The sequence below is a fragment of the Dendrobates tinctorius genome, unplaced genomic scaffold, assembly GCF_039654945.1.
Source record: "Dendrobates tinctorius isolate UK_male_01 unplaced genomic scaffold, ASM3965494v1 ptg000084l, whole genome shotgun sequence".
NCBI lineage: Eukaryota > Metazoa > Chordata > Amphibia > Anura > Dendrobatidae > Dendrobates > Dendrobates tinctorius.
The window spans coordinates 50,802,520-50,828,340 of NW_027361752.1; the positions used below are offsets into that span (position 1 = coordinate 50,802,520).

The following is a 25,821-nucleotide window of genomic DNA, read 5'->3' on the forward strand; positions in this document are numbered from 1 at the left end:
GGGCCGGCGTGAGACACCTCCCTAGGTTCTGAAGGTGTAAGCTCCTGAGCGGGAAATCTTAGCGGCTCGGTGAAGGTGGGAGCCAAGTTAACCCTTTGTCTGGATTGCGCGCGTTCCAGCCCGCGCTCCGTAAATCGGAGATCAATGCGGGTGGAGATGGCAATCACTTCCTCCATACTTGTGGGGACCTCTCTGGTTGCTAGAGCATCTTTGACATGCTCCGCTAACCCTCTCCAAAACACAGGGATGAGTACTTTATCAGGCCACTCTAGTTCGGAAGCCAATGTCCGGAATCGGACGGCATAAATGCTGACTGAGAGAGACCCCTGTGTTAGGGCCAATAATTGGAGAGAGGTGTCGTGCGTGATCCGTGGTCCCAAAAAGACCTGCTTCAGAGCCGCGAGGAACTGAGCAGCGCCCTGAACCACGGGATCATCACGCTCCCACAATGGCGTAGCCCACTCTAACGCCCTGCCAGATAGGAGAGAGACAATAAACCCCACCTTAGCCCGCTCTGTAGGGAAAAGTGCGGCCAGTAACTCAAGCTGGATAGAGCACTGACTCACGAATCCCCTAGAGGTGGCGCTGTCACCTGAAAACTTGTCGGGGAGCGGGAGGCGAGATATTGGCCGCATAGGTGTAGATGTGGACACGCGTGAGACAGCCTCTGCGACTGCCTGAGCAGCGGCTACTGTAGCATTCACAGCTGAGGTGGAGCTCTCGATAGCAGCCAACCTGCTCTCCAGCTGCCGAATGTACCGCTGTAGCTGCTGCAGGTCCGCCATTACTAGCCAGACCTTGGCGCTATAATGTATAATGTTAGGGACGGCAGAACGCACTAAATATAAATAATAGAAAGAGCGTTCGCCGCCCGTGGTCCACCGTGCAGTAGGTGTAAAACCCGCTGCTAGACAATGGCAGACGCGCTATATGGCGGTACAACGCGCACGGGTTAATTGCCACCCGATGTGCGCTGAGCGGACTCTGTTAACACACAGAGGCGCTGTAGGGAAAATGAAACATAAACGCCGGGCCTGTTAGCTTCACAGGTCTCAGCTGGATTGCACACACGGTGTACGGTCACAGGACACGGCCCAAGACTGAGGTCGGTGTCCGTCTAGACCTACCGTGCGTGCGGCGTCGCTACCGCGGACGCCGGTAAGTGCTGCTAACTGCAGCGCGGCAGTAACTACTGCCGCTATATGATAGTGTCGTGAGGCGTGACACCATCGGATGCTAGTGTAGAGGTGCGGTATGCACTGTGGCCTATAGCTTGCCACTGACTGGCGCTAACTATCTCTCTAGTTCCCTATCCACATACGTAATATCAGAGGGAGGGGGATCTTAATGAATCAGACACCAGAATCATACATCCATCACCATTCACACATAGCAAGTATAGTCTATACTAGCGCATGGCCGAGTGGCCATGCGGGCCTTTTATAGCCATGCGCTTCCGGGACCTTCCAGATCTCTGAGATGGGCCAATCGGATCAGGAGAAGGACCTGAGCACGTGACTCCCGATCTCCACTGGGAGATCACCTCGTGGGCATGCCCAGTAGCGCGGCGAGAGGACTTAGCCTCTGGAGTGGTTTCCTGCAAAGCAGGTTGCGCTACCATTGCTGGTCCAGAGGTGGCCGCAACATCCAGACCCAGAGAGCTGGTCTGAGCAGGGCGCCTGGATCGCTGAGATTGCTGTGCAGGTCCCTGAGCGGTCGGAAAGGAATGGGAGACCGCTGGATGTATGGCTCCGGTTTCCTGCTGTGCAGCTGCAGGAACCCAATGACTAACAATAGGTATTTTATAGTGTCCATTAAATGTTAGCAGAGATGACAGTAAAAGAAAGTTAGAATATATAGCGCCAATAATCAAATGATCCAACATGTAAACACTACACACAATTTGATGGAATACCTGAGTGCCGCTGCTGTGTATTTAGTGCTGCTGTCAGGACTTTCAGCCTCCGGCCCTTAAGCTTGGTATTGTTCCTGTATCTATGGAGTAGACTTAGTAAACTCTCTTCTTCCTTATCTCTGTAGTAAGCTCAGTTCTGCTCCCTAATCTCTGTAGTAAGCTCAGTTCTGCTCCCATATATCTGTAGTAAGCTCAGTTTTGCTCCCTTATCTCTGTAGTAAGCTCAGTTCTGCTCCCATATCTCTGTAGTAAGCTCGGTTCTGCTCCTATAACTCTGGAGTAAGCTCGGTTCTGTTCCCTTATCTCAGTAGTAAGCTCAGTTCTGCTCCTATATCTCTGGAGTAAGCTCAGTTTTGCTCCCTTATCTCTGTAGTAAGCTCAATTCTGCTCCCATATCTCTGTAGTAAGCTCAGTTCTGCTCCCATATCTCTGTAGTAAGCTCGGTTCTGCTCCCATATCTCAGTAGTAAGCTCGGTTCTGCTCCCATATCTCTGTTATAAGCTTGGTTCTCCTCCCATATCTCTGTAGTAAGCTCAGTTCTGCTCCATTATCTCTGTAGTAAGCTCGGTTCTGCTCCCTTATCTCTGTTATAAGCTCGGTTCTCCTCCCATTTCTCTGTAGTAAGCTCAGTTCTGCTCCCTTATCTCTGTAGTAAGCTCAATTCTGCTCCCTTATCTCTGTAGTAAGCTCAATTCTGCTCCCATATCTCTGTAGTAAGCTCAGTTCTGCTCCCTTATCTCTGTAGTAAGCTCAGTTCTGCTCCCATATCTCTGTAGTAAGCTCGGTTCTGCTCCCATATCTCTGTAGTAAGCTCGGTTCTGCTCCCATATCTCTGTTATAAGCTCGGTTCTCCTCCCATTTCTCTGTACTAAGCTCGGTTCTGCTCCCATATCTCTATAGTAAGCTCAGTTCTGCTCCTTTTCAGTCATAGCTTTCATCTCACCATGTCTCGGTTATTCCCACTATGTCATAGTTACCTGCAGATATTTCTACTTCTAGTTCTTCCATCTTGTTTGTCAGGCTTCTGGTGTTTGCGAGCATGCAGTTTAGAGGATTTTGTTTTTGTTCCAGTCTGCTTCCTGTGGATTGCTTTAAAAATGTTCTCACTCCCTTCTGAGTATGATGTCTGGGGTCTTCTTTGACGCACTCACCATGACAGAGTGATATCAGCTGCCTTGTCCTTGTTAACACTTCCTCCTAAGCTAAGGAGAAGATCACAGAAATGATGTAAACACTTACGGTAATTTTGTGTCAGGGCTGAAATTCAGTGGAAATGAGGTTTTTGTGATTAAGTTAATTTTCATAACAAGGAATGACTTCACATTTTTTCTGTAACAATTTGGAGATTACGTAAATTGCTACGATTAAAACTGAAGCAGCAAACCTTCTGAAAACCAAAAGTTGACTGTATAGTAAACACAACGATTTGCAATGGCACCTATGAGCTTAACTGTAATACCACAGACAACCTGTTGAAGGCTGTGGCGCTGTTCTGATGAGTTACCGCGCCTTTAGATTTATCCTGTATAGAGCCCTAAACTGAAAATACGAATGAAAACACAGTGGGGAATTTATCTTTAGTCAGTTTTCAAATATTACTGCCCCCTATTTCTGGAAGAAGTTGAACAAGATTAGGAAAACTCAATTAATAAAAATAGGTAATTTGCGCTAGCAGGATAAATACTGAACAAACAGTGTATAAACTCACACAGTGTATAGACACATACAAGACACTTCTCCCCTTCTCACACCAGGGGTAATACCGTTCATACGTTGCAAAGAAATGTCCACAGTGGAACTGGTTCACAGAATGTATATAACGATTCCTCAGAGATCCGGTGATTCCGAAACGCGTAAGACAGTTTTTTGGTCTTTTTTGCGCTCACTAGCCAGTCACGTGGTGCTCCGCGTGACCGTGACGTCACGCAAGGTCCTGCACGTTTTGCTACCTTGCCGGCTTTTGAATTCTATTCGCGCGGTTATACTCGCTGGGTGTCGGCGGCGGTCACGCGATTAGAAGGACCCTTGCTACCGGCCGGAGCAGCGTCCAATACCTGCATTCTCCAACTGAGCTTTAACGTTCTAAAGCCTACCACCGTCAGTATTACTACTGCTTGCAGCGTCACCTCTGCATCGGGACCCTGCTTGAGGAAGGAGTCTTCTATTAGTTCCTAATTCATCCGAACGAAGGTATCGTTATATACATTCTGTGAACCAGTTCCACTGTGGACATTTCTTTGCAACGTATGAACGGTATTACCCCTGGTGTGAGAAGGGGAGAAGTGTCTTGTATGTGTCTATACACTGTGTGAGTTTATACACTGTTTGTTCAGTATTTATCCTGCTAGCGCAAATTACCTATTTTTATTAATTGACTTTTACTGTTGGACAAATTGGGTGGTTGTTGTCTATATTTGCAGCTGCAGGCCTTATCACGTAGGAACCAGCGCCTTTGTGCATATGTTTTTAAGATTAGGAAAACACCAGGAAACTTTTAGATTTATTTTTATATTTAACTTTTTCAGGAAGAACCTGAAACAGAGACAGCAGCAGAAGAAGAAGAAAAAGTAGGAGTGGTCGAGGAGGTAAGATGAGGACAACAACGAGATCTGCTGTGCTCCACACCTCCCCTCCATACAAGACAGGGCTCCGCTGTCCAATATCCTGGATCCAGAGCCCCTTTCTCAGAATTGCTGCAGCCCCCCCATTGTCGTATCCCCATTGATTAGCAAATTATGATTCTGCATGGATGAAAAGTGCAGTACAGTGCCCAGATAAAGCTTCCAGACAGTGCCATGTACAGACAGTGCCATGTCCAGACTGTGCCATATACAGACAGTGCCATGTCCAGACTGTGCCATGTCCAGACTGTGCCATGTCCAGACTGTGCCATGTCCAGACTGTGCCATATACAGACAGTGCCATGTCCAGACAGTGCCATGTCCAGACTGTGCCATGTACAGACTGTGCCATGTACAGACAGTGCCATGTACAGACTGTGCCATGTACAGACAGTGCCATGTACAGACTGTGCCATGTCCAGACTGTGCCATATACAGACAGTGCCATATACAGACAGTGCCATGTCCAGACAGTGCCATGTCCAGACTGTGCCATGTCCAGACTGTGCCATATACAGACAGTGCCATGTACAGACTGTGCCATGTACAGACTGTGCCATGTACAGACAGTGCCATGTACAGACTGTGCCATGTACAGACTGTGCCATGTCCAGACTGTGCCATATACAGACTGTGCCATGTCCAGACTGTGCCATATACAGACAGTGCCATATACAGACAGTGCCATATACAGACTGTGCCATGTCCAGACAGTGCCATGTCCAGACTGTGCCATGTCCAGACTGTGCCATGTCCAGACTGTGCCATATACAGACAGTGCCATGTCCAGACAGTGCCATGTCCAGACAGTGCCATGTCCAGACTGTGCCATGTACAGACAGTGCCATGTACAGAGTGTGCCATATACAGACAGTGCCATATACAGACAGTGCCATATACAGACAGTGCCATGTCCAGACAGTGCCATATACAGACAGTGCCATGTACAGACAGTGCCATGTACAGACTGTGCCATGTACAGACTGTGCCATGTACAGACAGTGCCATGTACAGACTGTGCCATGTACAGACTGTGCCATATACAGACAGTGCCATATACAGACAGTGCCATGTACAGACAGTGCCATATACAGACAGTGCCATATACAGACAGTGCCATATACAGACAGTGCCATATACAGACTGTGCCATGTCCAGACAGTGCCATGTCCAGACAGTGCCATGTCCAGACTGTGCCATGTCCAGACTGTGCCATGTCCAGACTGTGCCATATACAGACAGTGCCATGTCCAGACAGTGCCATGTCCAGACAGTGCCATGTCCAGACTGTGCCATGTACAGACAGTGCCATGTACAGAGTGTGCCATATACAGACAGTGCCATATACAGACAGTGCCATATACAGACAGTGCCATGTCCAGACAGTGCCATATACAGACAGTGCCATGTACAGACAGTGCCATGTACAGACTGTGCCATGTACAGACTGTGCCATGTACAGACAGTGCCATGTACAGACTGTGCCATGTACAGACTGTGCCATATACAGACAGTGCCATATACAGACAGTGCCATGTACAGACAGTGCCATGTACAGACTGTGCCATGTCCAGACTGTGCCATGTCCAGACTGTGCCATATACAGACTGTGCCATGTCCAGACTGTGCCATGTCCAGACTGTGCCATGTCCAGACTGTGCCATATACAGACTGTGCCATATACAGACTGTGCCATATACAGACTGTGCCATGTCCAGACTGTGCCATGTCCAGACTGTGCCATATACAGACTGTGCCATATACAGACTGTGCCATATACAGACTGTGCCATATACAGACAGTGCCATGTACGGACTGTGCATACATTGCCCATATTTTGCCAAGACTGTCATATAATCAATATGTGAAACCAAACGTTACCCGTAAGATGCTGATATAGTGCTGTATTATGCCACATATGGTGCCAAAAGATATTGATACAATGCCATATTATGCCTACATAGTGAAAAAAGATGCTGATAAAGTGCCATGTTGTGCCATAAGATGCTGATATTATGCCATATGATGCTGATATAGTGCTATATTATGCCACATAGTGCTATAGTGGTGTGCTGATATGGTGCCATATTGTGCTCATACGCCACCAAATAGTGACCACGCAATACCCAGCTGTGGTACAGTAAAGGGTGTTTTACTGGATGGGAGATACATTTATTCCAGCAGATTAATGTTTGGCCGGGTTTTTCCCTAAAGACAGGACCTGCGATGATGTCAGGGTCACGTGATCAGCCCATGTGATGTCTACCTCACCGGTGGGAGGGGATATGGGCTATGTAATGGAGGTTGGTGTTTGGCACATGGTGAGTGTGTCTGGAAGTTACAGGAACTTGTGTGGACTCAGCCTGAACTTGTATACAGGATCCCCGTGCTGCAGGACTATAGCAGCAAGACTCTCAACAACCCTGGGAATGGCACCTGGCGGATGCCGCGGACCTGGCAGTCGCTTAGGTAAGCCCGTCCCATGCAAGGGGTGAGTCTGGGACCAGTGGTTCTCCAAGCTGGAGTACATTTATGTTTTTCCTTACTTTCTGTTAGTCTGCTGTTTGCAACGTGACATTAAACCACTGAAATTGGACTTTAAGCCTGTGTGTTGCCTCGTTACTGCAGCCCTGCCATTACCTATCAGAGCAAATCCCTACACAGCATAACAAAGTGGACGTCATTTTCCTCAGACTTCTTTTCTCTTGCTGACAGGAGTTTTTGGCATTGGGCAGGAGAGTTACACCGCCCCCTGATGACAGCATGGGAAACTAATAACGTACAATACAATGCCGCCCCCAGGGCACATACCCAGCCGACCCTAGGTTTTTGTTTACTGTGCCGTTCACTAATGCAAATTAATTTTTCTGTTCTTATAGGTGGCAGCAGAAGCAGATGATGAACAAGGAGAAGAAGAATCCTAGAGATCAGAGCTACCTCTGTTGTACTATTCAGGTATTGTTTGGTGGCTGATCTACACACATTGCTTTTATCAAAAAGGGGAGAAATAGGAGTCCAAAAATCTTTATAGAATATTTTTTATTGCGAATACATAAAAAAATGATTATAGTACTTGATTCCCAGCTTTGCACATCTAGAGGTGACATTTTTGCCCCTTCTTCTTTGCACACTCGCTCAGTGAGACTGGATGGAGATGTCTGTGATCCGCGATTTACAAGTTTTCCCACAGATTCTCACTGGGATTTTAGTCTGCACTGTGACTGGGCCGTTCACACATAGAGTATGTGCTCATCTGACCATAGCACCTTCTTTCACATTCAATGTATAGGACACAGCGAGCATGTGGGAGAAGGGGCTATGATCATATAAAGTTAAACTAGAGAACTTTTGGGGCTAAATGCTATGTGATGTGTAGTAGATAATTAACACTGGACCTAACTCTGAAAACACCATCCCCATCATCACACATGGTGGTGTCAGCATTCCGCTGTGGGGAGGCTTCTCTTCAGCAGGGGCAGGGAAGCTGGTCAGATTTGATGGGAAGAAGGAGAAAATACAGGGTAATCCTGAAGGAAATCCTTTTAGAGGCTCCAAAATTATTGCAATTACACGTCTTGGTATACACGTTTATTTCCTTTGTGTGTATTGAAACAAAATAAAAAACAGAGAAAAAAAGACAAATTAAACATAATTTCACACAAAACCCTAAAAATGGGCTGGACAAAATTGTTGGAAGCCGCAACTTAAAATTTGGTTGCATACCCTTTGGAAAAAATAACTGGAATCAATTGCTTCCTATAACCATTAACAAGCTTCTTACAACTCATTTGTATTTTGTGGTTTCTTTACTCACTCTGGGATCTTTTCTAATTCAGCACACTTTTCCTTCTATAAGTAATGTACACTCTGGTCTTCCCTACGGTCCTTTAGGAGAAATGTGAAGCGCTCGACGGCCTTTCAGGCAGCATAGGTCCAAGTTACCATCGTCTAGTCTGTGGTTAGGGCTATATCAGGGACTGTGGGTCAGGATCTATAGTCTGTACAAGACCGGCAGGGTCAGTTGCAGTTTTCTGTGTTACCTATTTTCCAAAGGGAGTTGCTACACTATCATAACAATTACTTTTCCAGAGTTAAGATTTTCAAATTAAATTTCTGATCTGTACCCTGTTGTGAATAAAATATGACAAGAAGAGATTTTCACATCATTGCATCCTTATTTTCTTTACATTTTACACAGTGCCCCAACTTTTTGGAAACTCAGGTTGTAGATTTATATTTTGAAATTCGCAACTGTTTAAAAAAAATATATATTGAGGGGTTGGGGCTTCTCTCGTTTTTACCCTCGACCCTATTTTTTTTTTTATAACACCCTGATCACTTTGTATTTCCATGCGAAAATAGACACACAACCTGCAGCCTCGCTCCAAGGCCTCATTTAAATATCAGTGATTTTACAGCTACGCATAAAATGCGGACGTGTGAACAGTTCCATAGATTCTAATGGGTAAATGGTGTATCTGTGAGATAGAACACGTATGTGAAGAACGAACTTCTGAATGAGGCCTCAACCCCTTCTTTCAATGAGACCATCAACGATGGACACCTCTTTATGACACTTTAACCTATCTGTTATCTTTTCTTTCAGGCCACCACAAATAATTATCTCAGTAGAGAACTGCATCTGGCCACTAATCTGCAATTTGATTCCACAAAATTTTTTTCTGAAGTCCGACACGACGCCTCTCCATACGGCCTATGAGCAGCTCCGCGGAGCCCCTTCTCGGCACCTTAACTTTCATTTCCACCAGGGGTTTTCACATGGGTTTGAATCATGTGCGGTGGTGAATTTTGCACTGGATATCCTCAGGATTTCTTACTCACTGGGTATTATGGACGCGATTTGTAATAAAGTTAGAATTAAAACTTGATTTCTTTTTCAAGGAGACTTAAGAAATTTGTGTGTCTTTTATAGTTTTGTGTTTCCTCCAGGAAAATCTTATACCTATCACCTCAGCCGTCTCATACACTGTAGTGACATAGGTGTCGCATGTAGTTCTGTCTTCACTAACACAACCACATGAGTCATCACCTTCCAGCAAAATCAGCACAGTTCTCCTGAAATGCTCTGTGCTGCTAGACCTTGTTCTTTCCTCCATTGGTGACCTCTCGCTTGTCTTCACTTCACTGACCCCAACATACACCGGTCTATCCTCACTATCAACATCATAGTTAAGCAACCACCTCTCAGACCTCTTCTGAAATACTCTGTGCTTCTAGGACCCGTCTTCCAATATTTATCTCTGACCTCCTATTTGTCATCCTCTTTCAATTCTCACCGACCTTAACCAAACTTGGATCACCATTCTATGATGATCAACTGTGAAGGGACGTCCAGGCGCTGAGGTCATAATATCAAATAATAAACCACCAAAGGACACACTTCACATTAAGTTACATTAAGTCAAGGGCAGAGTATTCATGGAGTGGATATAAGCATGTAGATGGCATAGACCGGCACAAATAAATAATACCGCCATACAGCACTAATAAATAATACCACCGTAATACTGCTATGTAAAAATAGTGCTGCCATTTTCAGTTCTAATAAATAATACCACTACCATGCGCTATACAAAAAATAATGCTGCCATATACAGTAGGTAAATAATGCTATCAATATAAATTTAGAATACATATATATATATATATATATATATATTGTGGTGTAGTTACCACTGTGTCGGCTAGGGGGCGCTGTGTGGGTGTCCCAGGACGGGTGTACAGGCACATTCAGTGTGGTAACAGGAGCAGGGTCCTAAATGACCATTGTGGGTCTCAAGGTGGGTGGCCTTGGGATGCAGGCTCCAGGGTGTATTGATCAGCAGAGGTACTGCTGACCTTTCTGTTACACTGTATCAGGGAAGCCTGTGTGTCTATACAACCTTTGGTGATGTCATAGCCATGTGATCCCCTTTGGGTGTGGTTACAGGGCTATGTAATTGAGGTGTTTGGCACATGTGAGAGAGTGGAGGGAGTCTGTCAGAGTGTGGACAGACTTCCATGTGTCCAGGTGGGACACTACAGAGAGTGGTCTGTGTTCCAAGGAAGGAGAAGCCTTCCTGTGTCTGCGGCTGCAGATAGAGCGCTGCTCTGGACATTGCCCTGGCCTATGTATATTAGTTGTATATGGGGAGGACTACACCTCCCAGCATGTGCTGAGACTCTCGGTCCGAGTCTGAAGCCACGGACGTTTATGTTCTTTTGTGCCTAAGATAGAGGCTATTTTGGTGATACGCTGAGTTATGGTTTATGGAGCAAATAAACCTCATGAACTTTGGGAAGAACCTGCCTCATGATTGTCTCCCGCTGCACCTGAGCGAGTCACATCCCTACAATTGGTGGAGAATGCGGGCAGCGATTCCCAGAAGCACGTGTGGCAGCGCTGGCGATTTTGAGCCAGGAGAGCAGACGGTCTGACAACTGTGAGTAATACTGACTGAGGTCAGAGAAAGTGACTGTATTAAAATTTGTGGGATACCTCTGAGGAGAAGAGGCGTCCAGGAACCTGTGTGGCCGACACAGGTAACAGACAGGAGTCTGTGTTGCACTGACCAGGGTCAGTGAGAGACTGTGTTCCTGGAGGGGTCAGTGAGCAAGGTCCTGGAGGGTCAGTGTTGGGAGGTTCTGGGAGAGGAATCGGATCCCTGGAACACGTGATATGACCTTGGACCTGGTGAGGCGTGTGTTGGGCAGTCTCAGGCGGAGACGGATGTCCTGAAGAGCACCCGCTGAGCCCCTGGACCTGGTGAGGCTGGTGTGTTGGGAGACCCTGGGAGGAGGGCTGCTCCCTGAATAGCACCCGGTGTGCCCTGTGTGTTGGACGGTCTCAGGTGGAGACGGTACGTCCTGAGTGACACACGAACAGGACACGTGAGAGACTGTGCATGTGTTTTTTTTTTCTTTTTTTTCTCTTTCCTCGTTTTCTCTGCAAAAACCTGAAAGTGCTTGCTGTGGCTCAGTGGGGTCACGAAGGTCTCGCAGCACAGGGACCTGGTGTTTTCTTTAAGGGATCTGCCCTGGGAGCATTGGTAGCAGACGCTGTCTGTCTACACCATCCTGCTGCAGCTTTATTGCATGTGACTAAGCGGATACAGCAGTTGTGGCTTTACACAACTATTAAGGGGTGACAAGCGGCTTCCAGTGACCCGGCGGGGTTACGAAGGTGACAAGCGGCTTCCGGTGGATCGGCGGGTCCACGAAGATGGCGCAGCAGGAGCTGCAGTGACACCAGCCGCTGTGTATGTGTGTGAACAGCAGCCGGAGGTGCCGGTGATCAGTGACAGCAGGAGCTGTGGTGGTGCCAGCAAAGACTTGTGTGGTATCGTTAAAAGACAAACTGTACTGTGTGAACTGTGGCCTAAGAGGTTCTGCAGGACGGACATGGGGAAATCCCAAAAGGGGGCGGTGACCCAAAAGGGGGCGGTGACCCAAAAGGGGGCGGTGACCCAAAAGGGGGCGGTGACCCAAAAGGGGACGGTGACCCAAAAGGGGGCGGTGACCCAAATTGGAGTGGTGACCCAAAAAGGGGTGGAGTCCCAAAAGGGGGCGGTGACCCAAGTTGGAGTGATGACCCAAAAGGAGGTGGAGTCCCAAAAGGGGGCGGTGACCCAAATTGGAGTGGCAACCCAAAGCGGGGTGGTGGTCCAGAAAGGGGCCAAGTTTGAAGAAGTGACAGCACTAGGTGACTCAGTAGGTACGTCTGGAGTACCGCAGTGTATGTGCAGGTCTTTTTCAGAATGTGGAATATCCTTTCCAGGTAGTAATGACGGGCCACAGATGTGTACAGTGATGCTGCACCGGGAAGGAGCCTTTGGTCGGCTGGACTCAGAGAGTCAGGTGACTCTGACAGGAACGCCTCTCGTTTTCTCTCTGACCGAGAAAAACATCAGGGTTCGCTGTAAACACGGGGTCACGGTGAACTACGCAGTAGACACAGTAGTGTTTGAGGGGACCAAAGGTGGTGAGTGCCAAGTTAGAGGGATACCACGGGACTTAGTCTATGCCTGGGAGAGGGGCCGGGACTTTCTTTTGTTTGATGACATTTGGTCGGATGATGGAGATGCTTCGACTGTGGGGCCAGCGGACACTGAGACAGTGACGGCTCCTGACATGGACAGGTCAGAAGTAGAACTGACCAGAGGAAGAAGTACATCTGCCCAACTGACGGACCTGACGTCTCGTGAAAAGACAGATGGTGGGCTGGGAGATGAGACTACTGGACTAGACACATTGGTGCTGGACGGTAACTGGAGGGTTCACTCGACTGGTGTGACTGACCCAGTGGTACCCTTTGATGATATAATTAAAGAGGTAGTGGTGAGACACGTGCTGGCCAAAAGAGAACAAGATCATGAGATACAGCTGATAAAGGAGACTGTAACAGAACATGTCGAACGGGAAAGAGTCCTAAGGCAAGCAGCTGAGCACAGAGTGGATGAGCTGGAGAAGGAAGTCTCTGAGCTCAGAGGTCACCTGTCAGCATGTAAAACCATGAACAAGACCCTGTTGGAAGATATGGAGGTGCTCAGAGAGGCCCAAGAGAAGCATCAACAGGAGATTCTCAGGAGAGAGGATCAGCGTCGCTACCTGGCAGAGGAGCGAGATAAAGTTCTGCAAGAACTCAGTGGAGTAGTAAAAGGTCTTCTGCAGAAGAAGTGGATGGGTGAAGATGTACAGCGGCCGTGCCCGACTGATAGCAAGGCAGAACTGCCAAAGCCCATCTTGGAAAAGGGTCCTGAAGACTGTAAATCTCAGGAAGATGGTGAACCAAGAGCTGCACAAGACAGTCACCCGGTCTTGGCAGATACCTTGAGGGAAGTGTCCGTGGGGAACCCAGAGCCATCTGTCCAGGATGAGAGCAAGTCCATGACCTTCAAGTGCGTGATGGAGGTACCCGAAGACGTGCGAGAAGCGTGTGCCAGCGAAGGTGTGCATGAGACCTTTAAAAAGGCAGTAAAGGCCTATAGTGTGAGCTGGGCACCAGAAACAGACCAGTTGGTGATACTGGCAGAAACGGAAGACACAGAGAGAAGGGTGGCTGTCCTGAAGGAGATGCACCTACAATGTCTCCGCACGAAACAGATGCTTGTGGAGCGTAATAGGAAAGCCGCTCGACGTCTGGAGCTTGCAAGGGAAGCACAAAGTCGGCTGGGCTTTGTGGAAGACATAATTCCGGTACCCAGAAATCTGGTGGGGAAAGTCGTTGGCAGACTTGGAAAGGTGATGCAGGAGATGGTGAATCGATCCTGTGTGAAGAGAGTGAGGATCCCACCTGCTGGTGAAATCCAAGTCGTTATTGAAGATGACATGGTTCCTGTCATTGTGGTTGGTTCGGTGGAAAGCATTGGGAAGCTTCGCATGCTCCTGGAATATCGGGTAGCGTACCTGAAGGAGATTGAGCAGCTAAGACAGGATCGACTGCAGATGAATGAGCAGATAGAGAACGTCAGGTGGCGTCCACCTCCAACCCAAGGTGTAAGGACCCGAAGGGATCCTCCAAGGAATGAAAGGACAGGTAGTCGAAGGCAAGAACGTCGAGAGTCCGCAAGTGGCCGTTCTAATCGTAGTAGCATAGGCACGAGACCCGGTGGTGGACATAGTGACAGAGGGTCAGACTCAGACCAGCCAGTTGGCCCAGCTGGACGTGGGACTCATGACAGTGTGAACTGGGAGAGCCGGCCGGTGAGAGAAAGGTCGGGTGACGGAGCGCACTGCAAACAGGTGGAGACTAAAGAGTGTCTGATCACACTGACGGACGTTGACGGGAAGGCCAAAGCCCAAGGCCGAGATACTGACCGCTGGGGGCGGGGGAGGCCTAACGTGAATATGAGGCAGTTTGACTACCGAAACAGACGGAGATGGTCCTCTCGACTTGTAGGGCAAGGTGACATGGGTGCCAGGTCTCAAGATACCTGGGTGATGTCATGTGTTCAACCCCACAAGTTTGAACAGAGGGGGGAGGTATGTGGTGTAGTTACCACTGTGGCGGCTAGGGGGCGCTGTGTGGGTGTCCCAGGACGGGTGTACAGGCACATTCAGTGTGGTAACAGGAGCAGGGTCCTAAATGACCATTGTGGGTCTCAAGGTGGGTGGCCTTGGGATGCAGGCTCCAGGGTGTATTGATCAGCAGAGGTACTGCTGACCTTTCTGTTACACTGTATCAGGGAAGCCTGTGTGTCTATACAACCTTTGGTGATGTCATAGCCATGTGATCCCCTTTGGGTGTGGTTACAGGGCTATGTAATTGAGGTGTTTGGCACATGTGAGAGAGTGGAGGGAGTCTGTCAGAGTGTGGACAGACTTCCATGTGTCCAGGTGGGACACTACAGAGAGTGGTCTGTGTTCCAAGGAAGGAGAAGCCTTCCTGTGTCTGCGGCTGCAGATAGAGCGCTGCTCTGGACATTGCCCTGGCCTATGTATATTAGTTGTATATGGGGAGGACTACACCTCCCAGCATGTGCTGAGACTCTCGGTCCGAGTCTGAAGCCACGGACGTTTATGTTCTTTTGTGCCTAAGATAGAGGCTATTTTGGTGATACGCTGAGTTATGGTTTATGGAGCAAATAAACCTCATGAACTTTGGGAAGAACCTGCCTCATGATTGTCTCCCGCTGCACCTGAGCGAGTCACATCCCTACAATATATATATATATATATATATATATATATATATATATATATATATATATATATATATAGGGGCAAAAAAGTATTTAGTCAGTCAGCAATAGTGCAAGTTCCACCACTTAAAAAGATGAGAGGCGTCTGTAGTTTACATCATAGGTAGACCTCAACTATGGGAGACAAACTGAGAAAAAAAAATCCAGAAAATCACATTGTCTGTTTTTTTTTCATTTTATTTGCATATTATGGTGGAAAATAAGTATTTGGTCAGAAACAAGCAATCAAGATTTCTGGCTCTCACAGACCTGTAACTTCTTCTTTAAGAGTCTCCTCTTTCCTCCACTCATTACCTGTAGTAATGGCACCTGTTTAAACTTGTTATCAGTATAAAAAGACACCTGTGCACACCCTCAAACAGTCTGACTCCAAACTCCACTATGGTGAAGACCAAAGAGCTGTCAAAGGACACCAGAAACAAAATTGTATCTGCAATAGACTGAATCTGCAATAGCCAACCAGCTTGGAGTGAAGAAATCAACTGTGGGAGCAATAATTAGAAAATGGAAGACATACAAGACCACTGATAATCTCCCTCGATCTGGTGCTCCACGCAAAATCCCACCCCGTGGGGTCAGAATGATCACAAGAACGGTGAGCAAAAATCCCAGAACCACGCGGGGGGACCTAGTGAATGAACTGCAGAGAGCTGGGACCAATGTAACAAGGCCTACCATAAGTAACACACTACGCCACCATGGACTCAGATCCTGCAGTGCCAGACGTGTCCCACTGCTTAAGCCTGTACATGTCCGGGCCCGTCTGAAGTTTGCTAGAGAGCATTTGGATGATCCAGAGGAGTTTTGGGAGAATGTCGTATGGTCTGATGAAACCAAACTGGAACTGTTTGGTAGAAACACAACTTGTCGTGTTTGGAGGAAAAAGAATACTGCGTTGCATCCATCAAACACCATACCTACTGTAAAGCATGGTGGTGGAAACATCATGCTTTGGGCCTGTTTCTCTGCAAAGGGGCCAGGACGACTGATCCGGGTACATGAAAGAATGAATGGGGCCATGTATCGTGAGATTTTAAGTGCAAACCTCCTTCCATCAGCAAGGGCATTGAAGATGAAACGTGGCTGGGTCTTTCAACATGACAATGATCCAAAGCACACCGCCAGGGCAACGAAGGAGTGGCTTCGTAAGAAGCATTTCAAGGTCCTGGAGTGGCCTAGCCAGTCTCCAGATCTCAACCCTATAAAAAACCTTTGGAGGGAGTTGAAAGTCCGTGTTGCCAAGGCGAAAAGCCAAAAACATCACTGCTCTAGAGGAGATCTGCACGGAGGAATGGGCCAACATACCAACAACAGTGTGTGGCAACCTTTTGAAGACTTACAGAAAACGTTTGACCTCTGTCATTGCCAACAAAGGATATATCACAAAGTATTGAGATGAAATTTTGTTTCTGACCAAATACTTATTTTCCACCATAATATGCAAATAAAATGAAAAAAAAACAGACAATGTGATTTTCTGGATTTTTTTTCTCAGTTTGTCTCCCATAGTTGAGGTCTACCTATGATGTAAATTACAGACGCCTCTCATCTTTTTAAGTGGTGGAACTTGCACTATTGCTGACTGACTAAATACTTTTTTGCCCCACTGTATATATATATGCATAGAAACATTACACAAATATGTAAATATAGCATACATATATATTACACACATTATATACACATTACACACATGATTCCTGAGCAGAGAGTGGAGTGAGGGGCACAGAGCTAATATGATATGATCCATAACTTCCTTAAGGATAAAAAGATGGTGGGGTGGCCATATCATAGGACTGAAGGCTTCTTGTGAATGGCCTGATCTCAGGCCTCTTCTTTCCAGTCCAAAAAAAACTGATATATACCTGTATGTTTTCTAATAGCAGCTAGCGAAGCTCATGATAAGTAGCAAAATAGAAATGTAGCCCACCTCCAGAGACTGTGGCAAGCAAAACATGCAAACCACCTCCCCCAGATAATATAAAACCACACCATAGCCAATAATCTTATGTATTTTCACTTTTCCGAGGAGCAAGTGTTGTGATTGGTGGAGGAGCTGCAGGATCCGCCTATGAGGAGCAAGAACAACAGATGCAGGCAAAATCAAAGACTCCAATGTCATCCTTCTTTAGTCTGAGCTACCCAAGTCAGAATGTTACCCACCACCCTTACAGGGAAGAATACTAGATCTAAAAATATAAAATCGCTTTCATTAAAATTTTCAGGCCTTAAAGGGGTTGTCCGGTCCAAATCGAGTCTTGGTATGTTTCACATACTCCCAACCAAGTGAGGCTTTGCTCCATATACTTATGTTGAATGAGGCTGCGCCCCGAGTAGTGATACGGCCGTCCAGTGGGTATGGCCGACTAAAGGGCGTGGGCTTACTCCATACAAGTGTATGGAAGTGAGGCCGCATTGCACACTGGCCGGGAGTATGTATAGCGCATACATACCCTCAGGTCCTGGCTCAGAAACCGGTGAATCCCCGTAGCACACAGTGCGTGTGCTGGGGGGATTCATAAGTCTGCAGTCACACAGTTATCGATTTCGACCAGACCATCCCTTTAAGGGGTTCAAAGCTTGGGAAAGGATTCAAAGAAGAGAATCCCTGTTTCATGTTGCTGATGTAGAGCTGTATTCCCGATTATAATTGTGAAGATGACATTGCAGCCCTAGTCAGCCATTATGGAATTACTGAGAAAAGACTTGCAAACCAGCCAAAGTCAAGCTAAAAGGCCATATGTAATTCCTATTGTAACCAGCAGAGGTCAGTGTGTGCTGCAGGGTTCTATGAACAGATACAATCATTACTATCATTACAGTATTATTACTATTATTATCTTCATTTACTATTATATTTATTTTTATTATTTTACTGGAATTAATATTCTAGTATTTGCAGGCCGTCCTCTTATAGTACTTTATTTCATCCATAAAACATTTTCTTGTCAGTAAAGATGAACATATTCGGTTCTGAATACGATCGGCATCGAATATTGTTTTTGCTTTGCCGAACGTCATTAGAGTCAGTGGGAGTAGAAATTACCGAAGATGTTTGGAACCGATCATCAAGCATACATTCTGCACGAATATTGTTCAAATATGTCAAAATCAGATTCGGGGCCAAAATCCGAATAAATTCGCTCATCTCTCTTGTCACTTCATGGCGTAATTATTACATTTTTCCTGAAGACAATAATGTCTGTAAGCGAATATTCGGCATTCATTTTTTATGATATTGCTTTTAGGCCCTGGAATAGTGAGAAAACAGCAAAAAATAGAAATAAAAACGTGGCTTTTGTTGGCTAAGGTATTGAGCTCGCTCAGCTGGCGGTAAGTCAGTGCCACTATAGATATAGCAGTGTGCATTAATAATGGTAAGACCCCTGAGAGCAATCTTGTGGCTATAATAACGGTGAAAGAAAAAAAAAGAAGAAAAACAGCAACAGCAAATTACCCATTGCTTTTGATTTTGAGTATTATATACGGAATTCAAAAGGTGACCAGTAGCAGTCAGTGTGTGTTGCTACTGTATGAGTATTGGTAGCAGGGGTGGACACTGACAGCTTGGGGCCACTATGCAAGACATGTGTTTGGGCCCCTCTTCTTTAACTGTGACAAAACTACAACTTATATATACTGTGTATATATGTTACATATTTTCCTCTATTACTATGTATAGCACCGTCCCCTATTGCGTAATATCCTCTCTAGTTATTTATGGCGCTGTCGCTTATTATATAGTGTCCTCTCTTGTTATGTAAAACGCCATCCCTTATATATTAAATTATAGTTATTTTTGGTATTCATAGCACCCTCTCTTTATTTTCCTTCTTTCATTAGATATAAAATCCAATGACTGCTGATGGAACATGGTAAAACTACTTTTTCAATGGAGGAGGCTGATGGACAGGTCTTCTGGTCAGATGATGCCCCTTATGCCATCATTTTATATCTAGTAATAATAGTGCCTAATATTGATAGCGGCCTTCCTCACCCTCTTCGTTACTTTCTAAATGACGCAGGCAGTGCGCTGACGTCCTCACACCGTGCGCGCCTGCGTCAGAGGGAATGTGCGAAGTTTCCTGCAGCGCTGCTGCCATCTTCTCCGGTAGGCAGCGGAGCTGCAGGAACACTCACTGCCTGTCACGACTTTAATTATGAGAGTAGTTTGGTCATATATCGACCCTGCATCGTTGGTATGGCCGCCCCTGAGTAGTAGTAGTGTAATATGCCTTTTTTTGCTAGCATTAATTTTTCCACTTTTGGATGTTTTCCTCTGTAATCTTCCGCTTTGACACCTAGAGATATTTCATCTGCTTTATATCTTCCATAAAACTTCTTCCCTTCTGATCATTGTGTAATAATTGCTCTTAATTGATGTTTAGCATCAATTTTTTTATGATGTTGCTTCCTATTCTAGAATTGCAAATCTGACTTTAAAGTCGCTTGCTTGTGCAAAGTTTATTGAAATGATAGTGACTGTCTAAAAAAAACTCCATTTAAATGAAGTACGTAAACCAAAGTTGGCTGTTGTGCAGTCAACTTTGCTTTATATCACATCAGAGTTGAGGTACAGAGCTTGGTGGTTACACATCGGAGTTGAGGCACAGAGTTTGGGCAGTCGCCGACAGGAACAGTAAAAATCTCAGCATAGTGAAACTCGTATGGAGTAGTTTCAGGGTCCAATAACATGATGGATGAGGCATTACTGCATCTAAAAGGTTAAACTGCTGATATCAGGGCAAGCTAATAACAAACCATCCAAAGCACAATGTATGATAGAACACCCACTCGACCCATATCAGTGATAGGTAATAGAGGGCTTCCACAGGACACTCCACATTAGAACTTGATAACCAAAGACACCATAAGGAGTAGTCCAAAGAATATAAAATATATATAATTTTATTAGACAATTGTCACAAACATGAATACATACAAAAGGATCAGGTAATGAAGGCAAGGTCACAGATTAAATACCATGTAAAAAATGCCAAAGTGCATTATACCACCATGGGAATAGATTGTAAAAGTACTGGCCAGTATATGTACTAAATCCCCCACTGTTGGAACCAGCCAAAATACAATTAAATATACATCATAAATAAATGCCCCAAGTGCTTACCCATAAGCGATATGAATCAAGACCAAAGCCCCACGCCACCGACGCGCGTTTCGCTGCTCTTTTTCAAGGTGCCGAGTTTGGGCAGTCGCCGACAGGAACAGTAAAAATCTCAGCATAGTGAAACTCGTATGGAGTAGTTTCAGGGTCCAATAACATGACGGATGAGGCATTACAGCATCTAAAGGGTTAAACTGCTGCTATCAGGGCAAGATGCAGTCACAGTGGGTGTTTGCTGTGAAAAATAGTTGTCCCTCACCAGGTATGGAGAGTGCTCAGTGTGAGAGCCTGCTTCATACGACTCCTCTTGACTTTTGCCTTTGTGAGAGATATTAATATTCATATGTGAAAATAATTGTTTTTACAGCCCAGTTTTACCCTCAATTTTTTTTTTTACGATTTCCTATTTGATGACGCTTTGTTTGAGAATTCTTAGAAAATCCCTGAGTTGGCATCGTGGGGTAGAGGTCACAGTCACTGCCGCAGCCTATGCCCCCACCTTGAAATGAAGCGTGTGTGTTCTCAATTTTGACAAATGCTATGTAGGATCTTGTCACTGTGACGTCACTTGTGGGGGTCGCGTTGCTCTCTGCTTGCTGCTCGTGTTCTCCTTACAATGCGCACTGATAGTTCACTCTGTTGCCGGCTTGTCACTTCTGATCAGAGCTGGTGAGAGAGAGCACTGTCACTGTGCACTGAGAAGAACAGTGCACAGTGACAAGATCCTATTGAATGTACGTTGGAATTGACATCTGACGCATGCTCTGTAGAGCAGGGACTAGCCCAGCCCCGAACCGGAAGTCACTGATGATGCTTAGTTTCAGGAAGGAGCAGAGGTTGCCGCAGTGACTGCAGCTTCTGCCCCCTGATCACAACTCATTTGAGTATCCCAGCGTGCACTGGGATGCTGAAACAATTATTATCTATTGGACACTCACCCCGTTAGCAGCCAGGATCCAAGCAGCCACAGGAGCCAGCTTTGAGGCGATGAAGAAACTGCTGCTTAGTTGTGCAGAAGGACCACCAGGCAAAAAGTAAAAAGACAGTCCTGAAATGCAGTCTTAGTTCCTCCCACAGAGAATGTGACCAGTGTCTATCTGTTCTGACTTGGTCCACCCACGCAGAGCACAATGATGCTGAAGCTGGCTGGATAGAGTCCCTGGCAGGACCTAATAAGAGTGCAAAAATTGTTATTTACTCCTGGTTGCCCTGTGACACTCTTGGGGTGACGTAGGGGGCCCCCTACTGATGTCTAGAACGCTTTAATATTAGCTGTGGCAATTAAAGGAGTTAAAGAACTGGTATCTGGGTCATTTCCGATCTCAGCCATTGTAGTGGAGTGGCAATTTTTTTTTTGGCTGCAGTTCTATCAAATTTGAGGGGTCCAGGGTCAAAAAAGGGGGGGTTTTGGTCAAAATTGGATTGGAAACGTATTTACACCAATGTTGGTAACTATGTCGGTCCAAAACAATTTCCAATCCCTTGTCGGAAAATCTGTATTTTTGTGACCTGAATTACTACTAGTCCCTCAGTGGGGGGTCACATTCATACCGATCGTAAGTGTTTCTTGTATAACTTGTTTTTGCAGGAACTTGGAGTTACGTCTTTACCCCCACACAAGCCAACTGAACAATAGCCATTAAGTATGTAACGGGGTCTCACAAGCTGGAGTACCTCTTTCAGTACCACCCCGTGTTTTCGGAGGTCCGCTCTGCGTTGGCTGGAGTCTGAATGAATGACGCTGGCTGGAATTCCTTTGTTACATGGGCGCATAAAAAAAGATCACTGCTTCTCCACGTATTTCCAGTCTGACAACACTTTACTCACAGGACACAGAATATATCACACAGATACAGAGGGCAGGCCAATAGAAAAGGCCAGCAGGCCAGACTTGCGTTACAAAAGCCGCAGGTGGCCGGAGCCTGCCGATGTTTACTGTGGGAATTACAAAGGTGGGGGGAGGGCGGACAAAAGGAGAATATCGTGTCCCCTCTGCCCAGGGGCGCATCCTGTGGGCTGATGCATTAGGGACATGCATCTCACATGGAACCTATTATACATACATATAACTGCACAACATATTCTGGGTGCTGAGTGGTTCTGTAACACGTAACACGGCTCCCCTTTTCAGCGACGCGATCGGCATACACAGTCTGATCCTCAACGGATCGGTTTGGGGATGACCGAAGTTTATGGGGTTGGTACAAGTTCCGTTTGTCGACTTAGTCCATCGGCGTTACCGTTTTGTTTGCCGGGTCTGTGGTGGATGGTGAAGTTCAGAGGTTGTAGGGCTAAACTCCACCGCAGCAATCTGGCGTTGTCTCCGGAGACCCGATTAAGCCAGACTAGGGGATTATGGTCCGTTAGGAGGGAAAACTGTCGTCCATACAAATATGGTTGCAACCTCTTGAGTGCCCATACTACCGCCAGGCACTCCTTCTCGATGGCCGCATAGCTTACTTCACGGGGCAGTAGTTTCCGACTCAGGTAAGCTACCGGGTGTTCTTGGCCGTCCGGCCCGACTTGGCTCAGTACTGCCCCCAATCCAAACATAGAAGTGTCTGTGTGAACCAGGAAACATTTAGTTGGATCGGGTGCGGCCAATATAGGGGTATTGGTGAGGGAGTCCTTTAGTTAGCAGAATGGTTCCTCACACTCTGAGGTCCAGGTTACCTGGCGGGGTTGGTTCTTACGGGTCAGATCAGTGAGGGGCTTGGCTACGCTGCTGTAATTGGGAACAAATTTCCTGTAATACCCCGCTGTCCCTAGAAACGCCATGACCTGGGTTTTAGTGCATGGGATGGGCCATTTGGCTATGGCCTCAATCTTGGCTGGTTCTGGTCGCTGTTTCCCACTTCCCACCCAATGCCCTAAATACTGAACCTCTGCTTTGCCCACGTGACACTTGTTTGGGTTCAGGGTGATTCCGGCCTGGTGGATCCTGTCCAATACTGTCTCTAGGTGATTTAGATGCTCTTCCCATGTCGCACTGTAGATGGCGATGTCGTCCAGGTAGGCACAAGCATAGTCCTGGAGACCATCCAGAAGCCGGTCAGCCAGCCTCTGGAAGGTCGCCGGGGCATTCTTCATCCCGAATGGCATAACTCGAAACTGGAATAAGCCGAATGGGGTGACAAATGCCGACTTGGGAATAGCGTCAGGACTAAGGGGAATCTGCCAGTAGCCTTTGCATAGATCGATGGTGGTCAAATACTTTGCCCCCGCCAGCCGGTCTAACAACTCAACCGCCTCTGGATACCGTGTGGCATAATCTACCACTGTCAATATATACTTTTTCCCGGACGGACTGGGTTTGGCTAACGGCTATATCAGATCGACCGCTACTCGGCTAAATGGTTCATCCACAATGGGGAGGGGGCGTAATTTGGCCTTGCATCGATCCCCCCGCTTGCCAATGCGCTGACAACTGTCACAGGTCTGGCAGTACTGACGAACATCATAGGTCAACCCCGGCCAAAAGAAGTTTTGTGTCAGACGATGCCTGGTGCGACTGACGCCGAAGTGCCCGGCCAAGGGTATATCATGAGAGATGCGCAGTAACTCCTGCCTATACTTCTTGGGAACTACCAGCTGTTGTTTTATAGTGGGGCTTGTCCCTGTGTGGTGCTGCTCTGTGATCCGGTAGAGGAGTCCCTGCTTCCATACAAACTGTTCCCCTTCCAGTACTCCTCTCCCCTCCTGTGCCTTCCCACGATATCCCGCTAATGAAGGATCCTCAAGTAACTCCCTCTTAAATTCATCTGGGGTGGCCCAAGAAATGTGTCTGGCTATGTGAATACGTGTAGGGTTGGGATGTCTTACCTGAGCCTCCTCTGAGTGTGATTCCGCCTCCGCAGCTCGAGCTTGTCTCCGGGTGGTCACAGGATAGGTCTCAGCCAGAGGGTCCACCAAATCCTCCATCAAGCCGACCTCAACATGGCCATCCCCGACTCCCCAGTTCAGGTGAATCCTGGCAGTGGGCAGTCGATGTATAGCTCCCCTTGCTACACGGACTGCCACTGTCCGGTCCGTCTTCTCTTGGTCCCGGACGAGATGAGGCTTCACAAGGGTCAAAGTTGCCCCAGAATCTCTTAGTCCCTGCATACGTTTCCCATTAACCCACACGACCTGTCGATGCTGTTGTCGATTATCTGCCCGGGCTGCCTGCACAGGGTCTACTTCATGCAGCTCTTCCTCCATCTCTTCCACCCCTTGGTTAGTCGTAGCCCCCAATGCCAGGTCAGCTTCGCCTTGGTAGCAGTGTACAGCAGCCTGGCTGAAGGTAGCTGTTCCTGCCTTTGGCCACTGGGTATGCTGAGTCCGGTTGGGACATTGTCTTTGCAGGTGGCCCAGCTGACGACAGGTGTGGCATCGCGCCCCAGGGGGACTGTGGTAGGCCGGGTTTCTAGCTGGTCCCCCTACAATATTCGGTGGTTTGGGGCCCTCCAGGTCCATGGGCGGGCCCCTAGTGACCACCTTTGATCCGGACAACTGCGGCCTCCTGGCATCATGATGTTCATCGGCCAGACGAGCGGCTTCCTCAAGAGTCGTTGGCCGCCTGTCCCGAAGCCATTCCTGTGTCTCAGGGTTTAGTCCATTAAAGAATCATTCTAACAGGAAGAGCTGGAGGACGTCCTCCTTAGTGGTTGCTTGGCTCCCTTGTACCCACTGTAGCAGTGACCGCCGTAATTCAGCGTGGGTATCAGTTATGCGTTTTATAAGTCCGCGGAACTTTTGGCGGTAGGCCTCTGGTGTCAGCGCATACCGGGCCAAGATCACTTCTTTGATCCGGTCATAGTCCATACAGTCCTCATCCAGTACCGTGCGATAGGCGTCCACTGCCCGGCCTGTCAGCTTGCTGGCCAGAATCTGAACCCGTTCCTTCGGCTCCACTTGATGAAGGGCACACTGCCGCTCAAAGTCCTGCAGAAAGCCATCAATGTCTTCCTCTGCCTCCCCCAACTGTCGGAAGGCAATATACTGGATCTTTTTGTGGCTTACTGTTGAAGGTACCTGGTCGAAGGCCAGAGCTCCCCTTGCTCGCTGACTCTCCTCTCTCCGCTCTGCCATCTCCATCTTGGCCAGCTCCACTTTGGTCCGCTCTGCCATCTCCATCTTGGCTAGCTCTATCCTGGTCCGCTCGGCCATCTTTTCCTTCAGATCAGTACGCACATCAGCCATCACCTCTCGTATGATCTCTACTGCAGGGTTTGGGCCATAGAACGCCAGTCTGTTCTTTACCTCCCTCTGGAATTTGGTCTCCTCCACATCCACGTTGGGGGGCGCTGCACTGTCGTGTTCCATGATGGCTGCTATCAAATCCGCTTTTGTTTTGTTGCTGGCGATCAACCCTCGGGCTTCCACCAGATCTTTTAATGTAGTCCTCTTTAACTTCTGGTAGTTATTTTTCATTCATTCCTTTCCTCCTGTAGAAGGGGTATCATATCCCACTGTCTGCCA

The 25,821-nt window shown here is 47.2% G+C and overlaps 1 protein-coding gene and 1 long non-coding RNA gene across 3 annotated transcripts in view; one reads left to right on the plus strand and one right to left on the minus strand.

Moving 5' to 3' along the window:
- The window catches only part of SH3BGR (SH3 domain binding glutamate rich protein), a 63,800-nt gene extending 54,358 nt beyond the window's left edge, over positions 1-9,442 (plus strand). For both annotated transcript variants that reach the window (XM_073584690.1, XM_073584691.1), the window contains 3 exons: positions 4,441-4,500; positions 7,416-7,491; positions 9,143-9,442. In XM_073584690.1, coding sequence (XP_073440791.1) covers positions 4,441-4,500; positions 7,416-7,460 — 105 coding nt within the window. In that variant the 3' untranslated portion in view covers positions 7,461-7,491; positions 9,143-9,442. The remainder of the gene's footprint in view (positions 1-4,440; positions 4,501-7,415; positions 7,492-9,142) is intronic.
- The window catches only part of LOC141097485 (uncharacterized), a 159,143-nt gene that overhangs the window by 52,672 nt on the left and 80,650 nt on the right, over positions 1-25,821 (minus strand). The window contains exon 2 of the long non-coding RNA XR_012233969.1: positions 2,893-3,117. This is a non-coding gene — a long non-coding RNA (uncharacterized lncRNA). The remainder of the gene's footprint in view (positions 1-2,892; positions 3,118-25,821) is intronic.